This window comes from Rattus norvegicus, chromosome 16, assembly GCF_021556685.1.
Source record: "Rattus norvegicus strain SHRSP/BbbUtx chromosome 16, alternate assembly SHRSP_T2T, whole genome shotgun sequence".
Taxonomy (NCBI): domain Eukaryota; kingdom Metazoa; phylum Chordata; class Mammalia; order Rodentia; family Muridae; genus Rattus; species Rattus norvegicus.
Window position 1 is genome coordinate 6150228 of NC_141549.1, and position 17399 is coordinate 6167626.

Consider the following 17399-nt stretch of genomic DNA (forward strand, 5'->3'; position numbering starts at 1 on the left):
GGCCCAGCCCCATAATCCCGTCACTGCTGTTGGGAACCAGAGTCCTCAAGTGTCTTCAGAGAAAACGTCCCTTTGTCCAGGGCCACCCAAGTCCTCGCTCCCTGGACTGTCTCCCCATTGCCTGTGGCATCGTAGTTGCTTAGTGTTCTCTGCTGCTGCAAGAAACCAGCATAGGCTTAGTGGCCCAGATAACCCAGACTGACTTATCTGTGCTTCCTTCAGAAGTCCATGCACTTCCGTTGGACTAACATGAAGGCAACACCAGGGTTGTCTCTTTCTGGTGGCGATAGGGATGGTGGTTCTGTTGCCCTGTCCAGCCTCTAGTTCTGTCCGAGTCCCTGGCTTATGATTCTCTCCCTCTGTCTTCAAAGCCAGCAGCCAAGTTCTTCTCATGATATACCGCTCTGACCTTCTACCTTGAAGTGGCCCTTGATTACCCAGAGTGCATCTGGACACTCCAGATACTTCATTTGAAGTCCGAATAGCAACCTCAATTCCATTAACAGCCAGAGCTGCCCTTGGCTAGGTCGCAGCACATGTCATGGGGTCCAGGACTGGGGTGTGGACATCTTTGCAGGACCATTCTGACTTCTACACCTGTGAACTTTCCTGTCCAGTTGAGACAGGAACACCAGGTCGGCCCCACAGCTCTGAGGCAAGTGAAGGCGACGGGGTTTGCTCTCTAGACAGCACGTTGGGTTCCTAGGAGAAGTCATGGGCCTCGAACATAAGCACAGTTGTTTAGTTGAGGGTGAACAGTGTTTGAGTATCTGTAGTCTGACGACCAAGCTTATTGTACCCGCAGACAAGACAGTACTCGGTGGCACGGTACATCATAGACTTCCCTGCCCGCCCACCTAAGTGCCCCCCTTCCAGAAGCTTCTCAGCCCACTCGTGTCCCTTCCTTTCGGCCCTGATTCCTGTAACAGCCCGAGAGAACAGTTCACCAGCATCCCTGAGGTTGCCCACTACAACAGAAAACAGTTCACACCGGCACGCTTGTTGGCCACATTTGTCCTGAAGACAGGATTTCAGGGAGCATTTGAAAAAAACTCAAGGGAACCAGAAATGATCAAACAAACTGTCACGTGTTACTCCGTCCAGCTGCAGTGACCTGTGGCCTGGGTACACAGGAGGCGAGCAAGGGTGTGTGGGTGTATCGACTGGACACGGCTGCTTTTGTCTCTCTGGGTGGTTTTCAACCTTTTTATTTTAGTATCAAAACACAAAAGGCAGTGGCAGCCCCACTGTACAGACAAACTAAGAAAGAAGAGGAAAGTCGTTTCTCACAGCTTCTGGGAAAATGGAGTGAATGAACACTGAGCTAGTGAATGTTCTTATAACAGTGAACAAATGGTGTCCCTTCTGCCTTCTCCCAGATGCACCAGTCCTTCTCAGACCCTTCCCGGTGGCACCTCCTGCGGGGCATCCCTGGCCTTACCTGAGAGCCTAAGCAAATAGTTTCCTCTCCTGTTCAAGTGAACTTTTCTCAGTAAGGGCAGGTGGTTTACCGAAAGTTGTGTAACTAACTCCTGCTGGCAGCCTTGCCAGGAAGAGCGGCACTTCCGAGTGCTCTCTGAGGCTCAGGTACCCTGCCCCAGAAGCGGGAGCAGCTGGGAAGGAAGCCTTAGGTCAGGCAGTAGCGTGTTGCCGCATGCTCCCTGCCGATATCCAGAAAAAGACACACGTGTTCTGCTGGCCCCATGGCCGCTGTGAGAGGCATTAACCTGCCTCAGCCGGGCTCAGCCTGCAGGCCCAGACACAGCCTGGAGCTTTCTCTCCAGACCAGATTCTCTTCTCACGGCCTCCCTGAAATGTTACTTTGTTGCTGTTCTGGTGGGTGGAGGGCAGGTTGTTGCCCGCTCTCCCGCTCTGAGGCCTGTGCTAAGATTCTGCATGTCGTTCAATCATTCTCTGGAGAGGCTGCCCCCCCCCCCTTCATTGAGTCCCTTTCTGAAGCATTCTGAGGCACTGCAGGGCCAGATGTTCCCCATTTTGGTCTCTTGGAGCCCCCCACCACCACTCTCCGAGTCATTTCTTAACCATACCCACTGACAGACTCACCCCTGTGTCGTAGTTGCTGGCCTCAGTCTGTCTCTGCTACCCCTAGTCTTGAAGGCTTCTCTCTTTGTCCTAGCCAAGGTGTTGTGTGGTTCCCCAAAATTAATTAGGTTGCTCCCCCCACCAAAAAAAATTTTTTTTTGTTTAATGCTATGAAAAAACCCTAGAAAGCATTAACTTGGGGTTCTTTTGCATGAATTTGGTGGAATCTGAGTTTCTCTAGGTCAGACTGATGTACTCAGGGCTGAGAACGGCAGGGATGCTGGGGAACGGCCGGCGTAGGAAGTGGGTGGCCGAAAGGAGGGAAGTGGACAAAGAAGCTGATTACTGCATTCATAGGCACAGTGTCAGTCCCATCGTGGACAGAGAATGCGGGGGTTAGCACAGTCACTGGGAAAACCAACTGCAGATAATAATAGCTTTCGTGCTTAACCCAGCTTCTGCTGCCAGTGGACACAGAGCCAGCGTGAGCTCCTACTAAGTTTAGTTCCTCTCAACTCCAGCCTAGAATATTTTTTTTAAAAGAAGAACATTCTGGTTTGTCTAAATTAGGAATTCTGACTTTATGCAGGGAGCCGCCTCTTTTAGAAATGAGGTGATTTGTAGAGCTTAGGGCTCATGAAGAACCTTAGAACTGGGGTTCCGGGATCCAGCTAGGGGCAAAGGGGGTGAGGATGGGATTGTCCTACTCGGATCCTGGCGTATGTGGCTAAGCGCCTTCCTGTCCCTGCAGGAGACCCTCTACAGTGTGGGGCCTGGGTCGGGCAGTGTGCCCTTTACATCGTGATCATGATCTTTGAAAAGTCCGTGGTCTTCATCGTCCTTCTCATACTCCAGTGGAAAAAGGTTTGCGTCCATCCCTGCTTCTGCTCTCTTCTAAGCCAAGAAAACGGCATCCCATGTCATCCACAGCCCTGGCCGGCCGGCCCCTGGTCTGCTTGTTTTTGTTTTAGCTCCATGAGCGAGGCCTGGATCTGGTCTGGTGTAGCAGTATTTATAAAAGCCTTAGTTTGCCATTCTTGTACTTGGTGTCCACCCACTTCATGTAAATACATGTCTTCCCTACATTAAGCCTTGGGATATGTAAACTTAATGGAAATACAGCCCCGTCTGGCGTGCTGCTTGGTCTGAGTAGTGTGCAGACTTGGTAACTGTGGATGTGTCTACGCTGGCAAATGTCCTTCAAACACGTGTCTGAGCTGGTTCAGCTGATGCAGTTTTGAGGTCTTTTCCCACCTCCCTGGGTAAGCCCATGGCTTTACCAGCCCCACCCTCTGCCCTCTGCCCTCTGCCCCTAGCACAACCGAAACAGCTCGTTCCCATATAAAACAGCCAAGGAGCCTTCTAGGGCAAGTTGCTCAGATTCTGGCTTTGGTTTTGTCTGTGGCCGATTCTCACCTTGTGAGAGAAAACAAGCCAGTGTATTCAGAGCTGCTGTGCCCCTGGCCGTGCAACGTGTCTGCTGGAAAGTGAGTGGCCTAGGGCTGCATTGCCCCTGTCTCTACGATCACCCACTGCATTTCTGCCCCCCAGTCCCCTGAGGCACACACACACACACACACACACACACACACACACACACACACACGCTGCTGCTCTCTGGGCTTCAGGTTCCCTACAGGGTGTGGGTCCCACTTGCATCTGACTCAGTCCTCAGATCCACAACAAGGGGGAGGTGCTAAGAGCTAAGGGCCCAGACTGGCTCCAGCTGGTCCCTCACAGTCAGATCTGTGCAGCCGTGAGTATCTAGGGTCTGTGCAGCCATGAGTGTAAGGGCCGTTTGTTTCCGTGGCTCTCGGGGAGTGTCTGAGTCTCCTGCCTGCGGCCCTGTGGTCTCCTCACTGTCTGTTTCTCTCTGCAGGTGGCCCTGCTGAATCCAATTGAGAACCCTGACCTGAAGCTGGCCATCGTCATGCTCATAGTCCCCTTCTTTGTCAATGTCAGTGCCTCGTTGACTGTCTTACCTACCCCAGCTTGTGCCCTGCCGCCCAGGGTCCTGCTCAAAGCTCTAAGTGTGGCACAAAAGTCACCCTTACAGCCTCAGGCAGTCCTTCCCATCTGTGTAGCCAGTTGTTACCTTCCATCCCATAACCAGTCTTGAGCGTGATGGGGGTCCTTCCTCAGAGACCCAGCACCCATTCTAGGGCCCTATTTCGGGTAAGGGATCCTAGGAACCATGACTCGCCTTCCCTGATAGGCCACTTCATTGAGAGGTCCCAGCCTGTGTGTGATAGTAACTTCTAGATCAGGGACGTTTCGAGTGTTCTCCAGACATTTAGTGTTGAGTATACACCTCAGAGAAACTCGGGAGCGCAGTGTCCTCTGTGAAGACCCCGTGATGTAGAGTGCTAAGGGAATCGGGGGCTCCCAGAGTGTGGCCACCTATGAAAGACCCATGAGGCTCCAAACGGGCAGCTAGAGACCTAGATTCCAGGCCCAAAACAGACTGCCTGGTTTGTTCGTTCTTTTGCTTTTAGAGTCAGGGTCTTGGCTGTTCTAGAACTCACTAAAGTAGACTGTGCTGCCTTGGAACTCAGAGAGACCGATCTGTCTCTGCCTCTGAGGTGCTGTGAGGAAGGGTGTGGCCCTGGGCTGTCATTATTTAACACAACAAAACCCTTAAGTGACTACTGCAAGAATTACCGGGCTGTTCTCTGTTCTCTTGACTGTAGAAGCATAGTAAATGAAAGAAAATAGCAGTCTCTCCTGAATGTTCTGAGAGATGGTGGGGGCTGAGTGGGGCTTCTCTTTTCTCCGTGAAGGGGTGGGTTGGAGCCCCCTGCTTTGCTTTGTCCTGGTTTCTCCACAGTAACCTACACCTTCTTCCCGCAGGCTTTCATGTTCTGGGTAGTGGACAATTTCCTCATGAGAAAGGGGAAGACGAAAGCTAAACTCGAAGAAAGAGGAGCCAACCAGGACTCAAGGAACGGGAGCAAGGTTCGCTACCGACGGGCGGCATCCCATGAGGAGTCTGAGTCTGAGGTAGGAGCCTCCTGACTCTCCCCAAGGGCTTGGCCATCATACCTTGGGCTCTGGGGGTCTCTGCTCTTAAGGTTGTACCTGAATGCTGGTTCACAATACCAGTCAGAGGGACAGAAGAGGCTGGGCTGAAGCGTTGCCCAGGTTGCTCAGAGCCACATTAGCTTGAGCCCAGTGTCTGCTGTCACATGTGTCCTCTCAGGCCAAAGGGATGTAGCTTGTAGATTTGCCACAGCCCGTCCCTGTGGCAGTGGAGACAGCCAGGTGAGATGAAAGCCACCTTGTTCTTGGAGCCCTGTTCTTCACTAACAGTCAAGGGAGAAACCTCTAAAATATAGGACTAGTTAAACCTCGTCTCCCTTTACCTGCTGGTGCCTAAATTCAAGGGCCTGAACATAAGGGAGCAGCACGCATGAACACAGACAGCATGGGGCAGGGGTGTGTGTCCCAGCTGGGCTGCAGCAGAGGCCTGAGGTAACTCCCACAGTGCTAAGCGTTGTGCTGCCAATGCTGGGGTTAGCCCAGCTTGTGGTTCATGGCTTTAATTCTGCACTTGGAAAGTAAAGACACTCAGATCTCTGTGAGTTCAATGTCAGCCTGGTCTACATAGCACATTCCAGAAAGGGCTATACAGTGAACTTTGACTCCTCCCCACCAAAGTGACTGAGATGGCTGCCACCCTGAGGTGTGAGGATGGGGAACGCAAATGCACAAATGGTTCACAGTGCCCTGGAGAACCCTGGGCAGGCTGGAGGGAGTTTTAAGTGATGAACAGATTAGAAGGCAGGCCTGTATTGACCCCAAGTGTGTATTCTGGCTATAGGGGTTTATTACGTCATAGTAATTGGATCACATTTGGCAAATGACAGATGGCCATAAGGCAGAAACAACAGCTTATCAGCATTCGCAACCACAGCCTGCCCTCTGATACTAACGTGAAATTCTCATTGGCCAGAGCAGGGAGCCGTGAACCATCAAGTGATTTGGTCCTCAGGGAGGGTAGTGAGGCTGTTTGTCCCACCCTGGAGTAGGAGTGCACATTCCCTGCACGGCTGGGCTTAGGGCCCTTAAACCTGCGTGCAGGCCTCTGATCTTCCCGTGGTACTCAGAGGTCTAAGGCCAGCAGCTGTGGCAGGAGTGAGCAAGTTTGTCCTCAGTGTCTCAGCTGCTTCCCTCTGTATCTTCAGAAATGGCAGAGGTGACTCAAGAGAGCCCCTCTGAAACCGCACTGCCCGTGTGGTCCCTGGGATGATTCCAGTCCCTTTTGAAAGAGACTGAGTGTATAAGGCAGGTCCAGGACCCTGAGATTCCCTGCGCCTGGTTGGCTCTGATCAGCTTTGGGTCTGTCTGGAAGGCAGCTGGAGGCATTGATGGGGTGAGGGTGGCAGATTAGGGGTGGTCCCTCTAATGCTAGCTTCAGCAGGCCAGCACAGCTCACTATGAGGGGCCTCCCTCCGCCCTCTCCCGAGGATGTGGGAGACGTGAGGCCTCCCAGAGGGGCTGGGCTCCGAGGAGGACAAGCACTACACAGAAACACCGGCGTCTCAGACCTTGCCTCTTGACCACATCAGATCCTGATCTCGGCTGACGACGAGATGGAGGAGTCTGACGCCGAGGAGGACCTCCGGAGACCTGTGAAGAAGAAACATCGCTTCGGGCTGCCCGTATGACGCATTTCCACGCTGCGGGTGACAGTCCTGGGGCCCAGCCCTGCAGCAACACTGCTTCCCTCCCCTCTGCCTTCCTCTTCTACCTCCACTCCTCCTGCTGTCTCTGCCTGCTCTCCGCCCGCCCCAGACTACTGTGACTGAGAAGAGGGAAGAGGACCGGTGCCTGAGGGGCTGTGGGCAGCTGGAGTTCCCGCTCAGTTGCACTACAAACACTGACCAAATATGCAAGCGAAGAGCTTTGTTCGTTCGTTGTCGTCCCTTTGGGGGGTCGTGAGACCCCCTGTCCTATGTCTGACCGGGTGGCATGGTGGAAGAAAACAGAGCACACACAGAACTGTGGTGGGTTCTCCTGCCGAGGCTGCAGGCCTTGTGGACACGCGACGTGCTTGGGGTTAACAGTCGCTGGTTGACCCAGGTTGGAACAGGAATGGTTTCTTAACTCAAAAACCGGCTTTTGTAACTCTTTCCTTCTGAAGCCTGTCTCACAGGCTGCGACAGTGTTACTGTTTTTTGAGTACGTGTTAGTTTCCTACAAAGTACCTATGGGTCTAACGGGCAAACAGATTTTTAAGTCTTCCCTATGCTGTCTGACTTTTATATTTTTAAGTTATATTTTCATACTATTGTATTTAAAACTCTTTTTAATCCCCAAACACATGGGTTTGTTTGCCTTTCATGGGGTGGGAGCCGGTGGGAGGCGGGTCAAGACAAGGAGGTTTTTCAGCCAGGGATACTGTTAGGGAACATGGTTGCTGAGGTACATGGTCCTGATGGGAGGGTAGCTAGATAGTGCTTATCTGCGGCCACAGAGCCATACTCTGTTAAGGTCAGAACCTCCACAGGAGGCAGCTGTTCAAGTAGATCTGTGTGCGCCACTGTGAGGACAGACAGAGCCCTGCCAGGCCAGGCGGACATGTTAGAGGCATTGGTCAAACTCGGTTAGGGAGGGAGCCCAATAGTTAGACATTTGTGTCCAGAGGACTCAAGGCCACCAGGCCTCCTCCCGCTGGCTTCCTGCCTCTCTCAGAGTCTCTTAAATCACAAGCGTTAGAGTAGCCCTGGCCTCAGCATCCAGTACAGCAGCTTACAGAGCCAACCTTTGCCCTTGGTGTCTGTCACCAGCTGTCACCTGCTTGATTGCTCAGCTGTGCTTGTCGGGAAAAGCCTGTCATCACACCCTCCAAAGTGATGAGGTGACCGCAGCAGAGCAGACAGCGGAAGAGCCATGTTTTACTGCGTAGGTGGTATGAGGCGTTTCTAACGGTCCCTCCTCTTGGCTGGCCTTCCCGCTCCTCAGCGTGGCTGTGCTTTACCTGTGGTCCTGCTGGCCTTGGCATTGACCCTGCTATGAGAACAGCAGGGCGGGGCTGTCTGGTGGCCTGTCAGAGCTGCAGGCAGACACAGTGGTAAGGGGCACAAGAACACCCCACCACTTGACGCACTGGCAGTGATATGGCTGAAGCCTTCGGTGAGACAAGCACAAATGGGACACTTGAAAGGACCACTGAGGGGAGTGAGTCTGCTGTAGGAGGCTTCCCATTCCAGTCAGGCAGAGGCCGTGACCTGGGAAGTGGTTCAGCCAGGTTCTGCGTTGTTCCTGTTTCCTTCCCATCCTGCAGCCCTGACCATTCTCACCCCTTCTCTAGTGACTTCCACTGAGCCGTGTGGAAGGGTGCAACTCAGGTCCTGGTGAGATGGTCAGCCCCTGGCCATCACTGACACCCTCCTCACATACCCTTCCTGCCCCATTGTGCTTTAGTTGGCCTGTACAGCACACGCCCCTGCCGTCCTTCTGGAGCTCAGGGGAAACCTCGTTTTCAGACTCCAGCTCCCGAAACTTCCAAGCCAGGCACAGAGGTGGGGGAAACTCCAAGGTGACAGCCTCACAGAGGTGATCCGTAAGGTCCTCCCAGCTCCCAAGCACAGCGCCTGGAGGACAGGAAGCAAGTGAATGCAGGTTCCCTCTGCACCCTGATTTCCACTAAGGGCTACAGTCTCCGGGCCACAGCTCCTGGGCTGGCCTAGAAGGAAAGGAAGTCCAGCAGGTATTTGATACTGAGCCTGTCTGTGTACAGGTTTGGTGTGTGTGTCCTTCCCCCATCCTGTGTGGATGTGTACGTGCACTCATGCGGCATAAGCACACATACTCTCGCAACCCGGCGTCCCTCAGGAGAGCCTCGGTGGCCAACAAGGCCTTTCTGTTACCGTGGTGCACTGTCTCACTGGAATGGATGTAGAAGGCTTCTTCCAGAGCTGTCCTCCCTCCCTGGAACGAGTGTCCCCATCACTTGTTCCAAGCTGCCTTATGAGGTGGGACCCTTTACTGGCTGACAGCAGGCAACACCGAGCGAGGGGGAAAAATGGAATGCTGACTTAGCTGTGGTACACTGTCAATCTGTTTTGTCCAAATAGGTGCCTTGGCCAAGCTGCTCTTGCTGGAAGCTTGCAAGCCAAGGTGATGAGTGAAGTTTTTGTAACTAACAAATAAACCAGTGAGAGAGAGCTGACACCTAACTCAGAGAGATGGTGGTTACTCTTTTATTTCTTTCTGGCTTTGGTCGGGGTTTGGGAAAGGCAAAGATAAATGGTATGACCCTGTGTGGCAGTGTTCCGGAAGATGTGTGAGGTGAGGCTCTCTGGCCCCTCAGCCCTGGAGCATGCTGGGAGTACCTTCCTGCCTCAAACTATAAATTGTGAACTTCCTAGCACCAAGGAGTCATGGGTTTGTGCCACCTCTCCTGCCTCTTTGCTCGGGGCAAACAAGTTATAACCTCTCTTTGGCAGTATAGGCCTGCTGACTACAGCTCAAGATGTCTATCTGAAAGGTGCCCCAAGACCTGGAAGGGGCAGACCCAGACCATCCCTCCCACCAGGCAGCAAACCTTACAGGATGTAAGCCAGTCTTTTGTTTGGGTTTTAGTTTTGTTTTGTTTTGTTTTGTTTTGTTTTTAAGACAGTCTTACTGTATAGTCCTGGCTGTCGTGGACCTAGCTCTGTGGATCAGGCTGGGCTCAAACTCAAAGATCCTCTTGCCTCTGCCTCCCAAGTGGCTGAGATTAAAGATGTGTGCGACCACCCCCGAAGTGAGCTAGCTTTGAATTGAAGATTCACACAGCTTTCGATGAGAGACGCGTTCACAGTGAGGGCCATGTGCTCAGCCTCGCTTTGAACACCCTGAGTTCTGAGTAGGTGAGTGGATTGGTTGGTTGGCTGGGTCCTGGTTTAGTTCTCAATTTTTCTTTTCACAGAGCTTACTTAGAAGTCAGACCTATGTGAAGAAGGCACCCCAGTTCAGCTGCCTGTCGAGGCTGTCTAAGCATGGTGTCACGAGTCACAGAAACACATTTCTTAGGTGAAAGAGAAGATGGTATACTTCCACTGCAAGCTGGTTTGCAGTAAATTTTCATGGAGTCCTATTACCTTAAAGAAGAAAAAAGAAACGAGTGCTTTCGTGATCCTTGGTTGTGTGCCCTGCGGAATTAAAATAGCTCAACGGGTTTATAAACCTTCCCATGGCTCTTGGCTGCTGTGGGCTCAAAGTCTGCAAGGAAAGAAAGCAGCATAGTCTAGCCATCATCCCTGATGAGCCTAACACAGTCTCCCTCCTGGAGTGTGGAGCTGAACATCCCTCATCCTTGTCCTGGAGACCAGGACTAGCCGGAGTCAGCTGTGGGCACGCATCACAAGGCCTGGCCTGGCCTTTCCTCGGAATCATGGGAATGCTCAACCCTATGCTTTACAGACCTGATGGTGCCCACACTGAGCTAGGAACCAGGACCAGAACAAAGAATGGGTGGAGTTGGAGGCACAACAGCTATGGGATGACATTTAGGACAACTGTTAGTGCCTGGTTGAATTCCATCTGCCTGGTTCCTTAGGGATAAAAAGAATGTCCACTGTAGACTGGAGGGAGCGGAGGTTTGTCTAAAGAAGACAAACCTCCCACATCCACCACAGCCCACCTCAGGCTCAGGGGCCCTGCATTGCCCCTGGTGATTTCCTTGTGCAGAGATGAGGCTAATGGGGGTGCTGAACGATTTTCCACGGGAGCTGTGTACTTTTTACCACAGCTTTGAAATGGCATTCACCCTTCTCTAAAGTCCTGCCAGCCAGCTTCCCGGTTTCCATGATAGGCAGAAACCCTCTGTAAACCTTCACCAGCATTATGGTCTCCTCCTGGGCCCATACCCTACCTTGCTTTGTCCCTTTACTAAACTTGCCCCGGAGCTGGCTAGAAGGCCAGGGCATCAGCAAAACTGTGATATAGCAGCTCTACGGGGTCCCAGCCTTCCTGGCTACTCACTCCGAGTCAGCTGTGCTTGCCATGAGGAAATGCTTCTAAGCAACAGAAAGGAAGCCTCTGCCCTGCTGGTGTGCGGGGATGGAAAATATTTCCAGTGGAATCCAGGAGTACAAGAGAAAGATAAACAAGAGCATCCACCCTCGTTCAGGGCCCTCCCCTTCCGCAGATTCCTCCTCCCGCCCCTGCCGCTGGGATGGGTCCTTGCAGTCGGCCTGCCCAGACTGTCCCACACCTTCCAGGGTTCGCATTCATAAACGCAGTCTGTGGACGACAGTGCCAGCACCTCCCACCTGCAAGGGAGCAGCTGTCCCGAGATACGGGATACCCCCTGTCCATCTGCTCTCCCCAGGGTGGCTGCCCATCATGTCCAAGAATAAACTCCAGCTAGTCCCTGCGTGGATCTGAATCATCTGAGAGCTTCCAAAGGAGGGGAGTGACTACCCAGGACGCACAAGCAGGCTATATAAGTTCCCAAGGGCTGGGCTCCACACAGATCTTTGCCTGTGGCTACTGCCTGCTGCCAGAGAGTTACCAAAAGAGAGCTTGCTTGGCATCTACCATGTCCGAGGTAAGAAGGCCCAGTGGGGCCCATCTGGTGCCAAGGAAGTTGGGAGGGCAAGGCTGGACACTGCTCAGTAGTATCCACTCTGAAGTAAAAGCTGAGCCTAAACAAGAGGCACTGTGGCCCTCACAGGCTGGCCTCAGAGAACACCTTGGGTCCCACCAGGCTCTGGTGAGTGGCCTTATTGATTCCAGGCTTCTTGTGAAGGTTTGGGGTCAGGGAGTGCTTATATAGAACTGTGCGCCTTTGTATGTTGTGAGGGAGCTGACTTGGATGCCTTAGCGTGTCCAGATGTGTGTTCATTTATAATCAGGAGGAAGGACACTGACTGTACCTATTAGATCACAGCTATCTCCCTGAGAGGGTGTGTCTCTGCAGGCTCGTGTTTCCCTGGGAGCTCAGCCCAGGCTGAGGGAGGGAATCCTTGCACCTGCCTGCAGGGCTTAAGAGGGAATAAGGCCTCAGCCTTGCAGGCGCCAGGGCTGGCTGGGAGGGCAGGGTAGGCACTAACTCTGGCTGTCCCAGCTCTCCTGGGACAAGAGCAGCCAGGTCGTCCTTGCTCCCTTCTCTATGGCTGTCTACCTCATTCCCTTTCCTAACATAGTAATGGAAAATATCAGTGTTTTTGGTGGGTGGGCAGCAGTCTGTATGGGACTTTGCCACCTTTGTGAACGGGTCTTAGAATTCACAAGATTCCCTAGGGTTGCTCAGTCTTGAAGTTCAGCCTTTTCCTGTCCACCCCTTGTGTCCAGTCCTGAACTCGGCCTGACAAACAGGCTAGTGCGAGGATGCAGCGGCCACCACCCCCAGGAGCTCCCTTCCTGTCTGTGGGGCAAGGTCAGATGTCCAAGTCAGACTAAGAGGGCAGGGGGCTCACAGGAGTTGGGAGCGGAGTGGGCTTTGAATTGGCTTAATTCAGTAACCTGGAAGGAAGGAACTCCTGCCAATGCTGGAGGGGCCTTCACCTCAAGGCCTTGACTTGTACGGCTCTGGACTTTCCAAGGCTGGCACTCCTGAAGCCCCCATCAAGAAGAAGCGCCCCCCTGTGAAGGAAGAAGACCTGAAGGGGGCCCGGGGGAGTCTGTCCAAGAACCAGGAGATCAAGTCTAAGACGTACCAGGTCATGCGGGACTATGGTGAGTGTACCCCAGGGCATGTGGACGGGATGGAGACATAAGCATCCCCCAGTAGTAGTTGAGCAGTGTGGAGGGTTTCTGGGCTTAGGAGGGGCTGGACACAGCAGAGGGAGCCTTGCCCCTGAGAGAGCCAGTTCCGGGTCCCTGGTGTGACTTCCTCCATCTCTTGCCTGCAGAGCAAGCTGGCTCAGCTGCCCCATCTATATTCAGCCGCAACCGCACGGGCACCGAGACAGTCTTCGAGAAGCCCAAAGAGGGACCTGCCAAGAGCGTCTTTGGCTGAGAAGTGCACTTTGCACTACACCCCTGGGCACAGCAACCTGTCCACGAACTCTCTCTCTCTCTTTTTTTTTTTTAATGCTGGAAGATGCTTTTCCTCTGCCACCTCTGGAACCATCTTGACTGTCACAACCCTAGCCCTTGGAAACACCAATAAAGAATACGCCACTTGGGAAGGTACCATGGCCACTACCTGCAGAAGAGAGGGACAGCATATTGAGTGCCCTTCCTGGTCCCCGAGGTGGGTCGGGGAATGATGTGTGTGCTTTCAGAACCACTGAGGTGTTCTAGAAAGAGCCTTAGACATGGAGTCCTGATACGGACTTTCTGACGGATGTAGACTTGTCTGTTTTCTCTAAATCTCTGTTTTAGGCTGGAAAGACGGTGCCATAGCTAAGAGTACTTGCTGTTTCTTTAGAGGACGCTGGTTCAATTCCCAAACAGCCGCATGGCTGCTCATAACCATTTAACTCTGCCACCCTCTTCTGGCCTCTGCGGGCATTGCATACACGTGGTACGCCTGTGGTCGAAATGTTCACATACCTAAGACAAAAATAAAATGTAAAACTAGCCTTCGGCTTCCCGTCATGTACAACAGGAGGGTTGAATTAATGCCTATTTCATGAAGCAAGTGACAGTGACACAGCAAACTTGGAGGTCGAGCCCCCTCTGCGTGTTGTTGCGGGCCTGAGAACACTAGATTCCGAGCTGCCTGGGATCTGTCTCTTCAGACCTGTGCCTGCTGTGTCGGGTTGAGGGAACCAAAAGCCTGCACGGCCAGGATGGCAAGGACACAGGCAGGCTCCCGAGAGCAGATGTACGGGCTCACGGGCGACTCTGCTGGGAAGCTCCTGTGAGCCCCTGGGCAAGTGGCTCTGGCTCCAGGCCTATCCTCTGGGTCCCAGAGGAGCAGAACTTCAGTGGGGGCAGATCCTGGACCTCTCAATAATGTTCTTCCCAAAAGAACTGTGTTCCCTGTGCAACCCACTCCCATCTAGAGGCTGGAGAGGGAGCGGATGCACAGGACTGTGTCCTCTGACCATAGTCTTGCAAGCAAAGGGAAGGTGTTAATGGAAGCAACAGAAATTGCCCCAAAGTCCCCGATGCCCTGACCTAGGGACAGACGCCACCAGCCTTGAGGTACCGCGCTGGAGATAAACAACACACCAGCCGCTGGCCATAATTTTAGGTCCATAGACTCCGGAGTGGGCTTTTCAGGGCCACCGGAGAGCATCGGCTCCATCTGCATCAAGTACTCAGTATCTATCTGTCCACTTCATCACATTCTTCGTTATTTAAAAACAAAAAAGTACTCAGTGGGTGAGGGAGCAGTGTCTCCCACCCGTGCCTCACCCCTTAAAACCAGCAGCAGGCAGGAGAACTGGCCCTGGAGTCATGAGAGAGGTCCTGCCCCTTACTGGCTACAACTCTCAGGAGATCAGACCCTGCACCTCTCCTGGGCAGTGCAATACAGATGGAGAGGTCGCAGGTGAGCAAGCCCGGCGGGTGTAAGCATGGGAGAGCTATCCCTGACACTTGTCTGCCATGTGGGTGGTAGCATAGGCAAGGGCGAGATGCCACCCTTTGTCCCTCCCCACCTATGGCAGGCGGGAGAGTTAGGCCCAAGCTCATCAGAACTAGAGAACCAACCTGCCCCTCATGGGCTGCAGCATTTAGGAGAGCAGCCCCTCATGGACTGCAGCATTTGGGAGAGCAAGCCCTGCCCCTTGGCTATACACCACAGTTGAGCTGGCTCTGGTGGAAAGGACCGAGACCATGAGACCAGGAAAGCTGACTCTGCCCTTGCCAGCCGTGGCATTAGGTGAGCTAGCTGGGCAGTGCTGGAGAACTCAACCTTGTGCTGTGGGTGCAGGAGAGATGGAGGGCTGACCAGCTCAGCTACCACTCGAGCCTACTTCTAGGGCTTTGCGTTGGCCCACCCAACATCTACCCCATCTATGAACTGCTGGAGCGTGTGAAGGGGCCGGTCCTTCAGATAAAGCTACAGAATCTCCATGACACAGGGCAATGACAGGGTGTCTAAGAGGAGTCCCTCTCAGGGGAGTCAGTACTGATGTTGTAGCAGTAGCCAAAGGCCTCCAACCAGACCAGTGATTCACTGCAATAACATCTCCAAGTAAAGAAGTGTGGACAAAAGCATCTACTGTGGGATACTCACACATTACAGCTTTGACAAGCCCCCCCCCCCCGTTTGGGCTGGAGGTTGCAAGGGCAAAGGGTAGGCACAGAAGAGCAGGGAGATGCGTGGGATTGGGGTGCATGATGTGAAACTCACAAAGAACCAACAAAAAGTTAAAAAAAAAAAACCAGCTGGGTATGGTGGCACACCTTTAATCCCAGCATTTGAGAGGCAGAGGCAGGTGGATCTCTGAGTTCGAGGACAGCCTGGTCTACAAAGTGAGTTCCAGGACAGCCGGGGCTGTTAAACAGAAAAAAAAAAAATTGTCTCAAAAAACCAAAAACAAAAACTGCAATTCTTTACAGACCTTGAAAGAACAACACTCATCTTCATATGGAAAAACAAAAAACTCAGGATAGCTGAAACAATCCTGTACAATAAAAGCACGTCTGGGGGGGAATCGCCATCCCTGATCTGAAGCTGTACTACAGAGCAATAGTGAATCAAAACCGCGTGGTATTGGTATAGGAATCGACAAGTTGGTCAGTGGAATCGAATCAAAGAACCAGAAGTAAATCCACTCACCAGTGGACACTTGATTTTTGTTAAGCCAAAATTATACAAGGGGGGTGGGGGGGGGGGGGAGAAAGCATCTTCAACAAACAGTGCTGGTCTAACTGGATGTCAGCATGGAGAAGAATGCAAGTAGATCCATACCTGTCACCCTACACAACACTCAAGTCCAAGTGGATCAAAGACCTAAAAAAAAAAAAAATCTGAGGGAAGAGAAAGTGGGGAGTGACCTTGAACACACTGACCCAGGAGACAGCTTCCTGAACGGAACACTAACATGTCAGGCATTCGGATCAACAATTAATAAATGGATCCTCACAAAATGGAAAAGTAAGGCAAAGGACACTGACAAAAGGACAAAATGGTAGACTAAAAATTGGGGTAAGGGGGTTGGGGATTTAGCTCAGTGGTAGAGCGCTTGCCTAGCAAGTGCAAGGCCCTGGGTTCTGTCCCCAGCTCCGAAAAGAAGAAGAAGAAGAAAAAAAGTGAGACATCAACAAACAAAACAACCCAGTTTAAGAGGGGGTATGGGGGGGCTGGAGGGATGGCTCAGTGGCTTAAGAGCATTGACTGCTCTTCCAGAGGTCCTGAGTTCAATTCCCAGCAACCACATGGTGGCTCACAACCATCTGTAAAGAGATCCGATGCCCTCTTCTGGTGTATCTGAAGACAGCTACAGTGTACTTATATATAATAAATAAATAAATCTTTAAAAAAAAAAAAGAGGGGGTATGGGTCTGAACAGAAATCTAGACAGAGGAATCTAATGGTGAGAAGCACTTAAAGAAATGTTCAGCATCCTTAGTCATCAGGGAAATGCAAATCAAAACAACTCTGAGATTCTGGCTTACATCCTTCAGAATGGCTAAGCTCAAAAACTCAAGCGGCAGCGCATGCTGGTGAGGATCTGGAGCAAGGAGGACGCTCCGCCATTGCTGTTGGGAGGGCAAACTGGTACAGCCACTTTGGAAATCAAGTGGTGGTTTCTCAGAAAACTGGGAATAGCTCTGCCTCGAGACCAGCTATACCACTCCTCGGCATAGACCCAAAAGATGCTCCACCGTCCCACAAAGATACTTGTTCAGCTATGTTCACGGCAGCTTTATGTATAATAGCCAGAGGCCGGAAGCACTATAGATGTCCCCCAACTGAAGAATGGATAATTCTACACACCGGAATACTATTTAGCTATTGAAACCAACACCATGAAATTGGCAGGCAAATGGATGGAACTAGAAAGGTGATCCTGAGTGAGGTAACCCAGCCCCAGAAGACAAACGTGGTATGTACTCGTGTATAAGTGGACGTGAGCCATAAAGCACAGGGTGGCCATAATACAAACTAAGGGCCCAAGATGGGGACATGTGAATCCTAGCAGTGGGGAATGTGGACCAGACACCTCCTGTAACCAGGCAAGAGTTCCAGTGGACAGATTATGACACCGACCCACCCACAAAACGTTAGACCACAATTCCGCCTGCCTACAGGATGTGCAGGGGTAAAAGATGGGGCAGAATTTGAGGGAAAGGCCCACAATGAGACTTGAGACCCATTCCACGAGAGGGAGCCCACCCCTGACTATTAATGATATTCCGCTATACCATACCATACCATACCAGCAGACAGGAGCCTAGTGTAACTGTCCTTAGAGAAGCTTCACTCAGCAACTGATGGAAACAGATGCAGACGCCCGCAG

The 17399-nt window shown here is 52.3% G+C and overlaps 2 protein-coding genes across 7 annotated transcripts in view; both read left to right on the plus strand.

The window, feature by feature from the left end:
• The window catches only part of Stimate (STIM activating enhancer), a 57410-nt gene extending 48186 nt beyond the window's left edge, over nucleotides 1-9224 (plus strand). For 5 of the 6 annotated variants that reach the window (XM_087588580.1, XM_087588582.1, XM_087588585.1 and 2 more), the window contains 4 exons: nucleotides 2795-2907; nucleotides 3923-4000; nucleotides 4894-5043; nucleotides 6612-9224. In XM_087588580.1, coding sequence (XP_087444706.1) covers nucleotides 2795-2907; nucleotides 3923-4000; nucleotides 4894-5043; nucleotides 6612-6710 — 440 coding nt within the window. In that variant the 3' untranslated portion in view covers nucleotides 6711-9224. 6 annotated transcript variants of the gene reach the window in all.
• Nucleotides 9225-11311: 2087 nt separating this feature from the next.
• Nucleotides 11312-13562, plus strand: Mustn1 (musculoskeletal, embryonic nuclear protein 1). The gene is given in 3 exon segments (NM_181368.4): nucleotides 11312-11581; nucleotides 12579-12711; nucleotides 12888-13562. Coding segments are annotated over 3 exon segments (249 nt in total). The 5' UTR covers nucleotides 11312-11572; the 3' UTR covers nucleotides 12995-13562.
• The last annotated feature ends 3837 nt before the right edge of the window (nucleotides 13563-17399 follow it).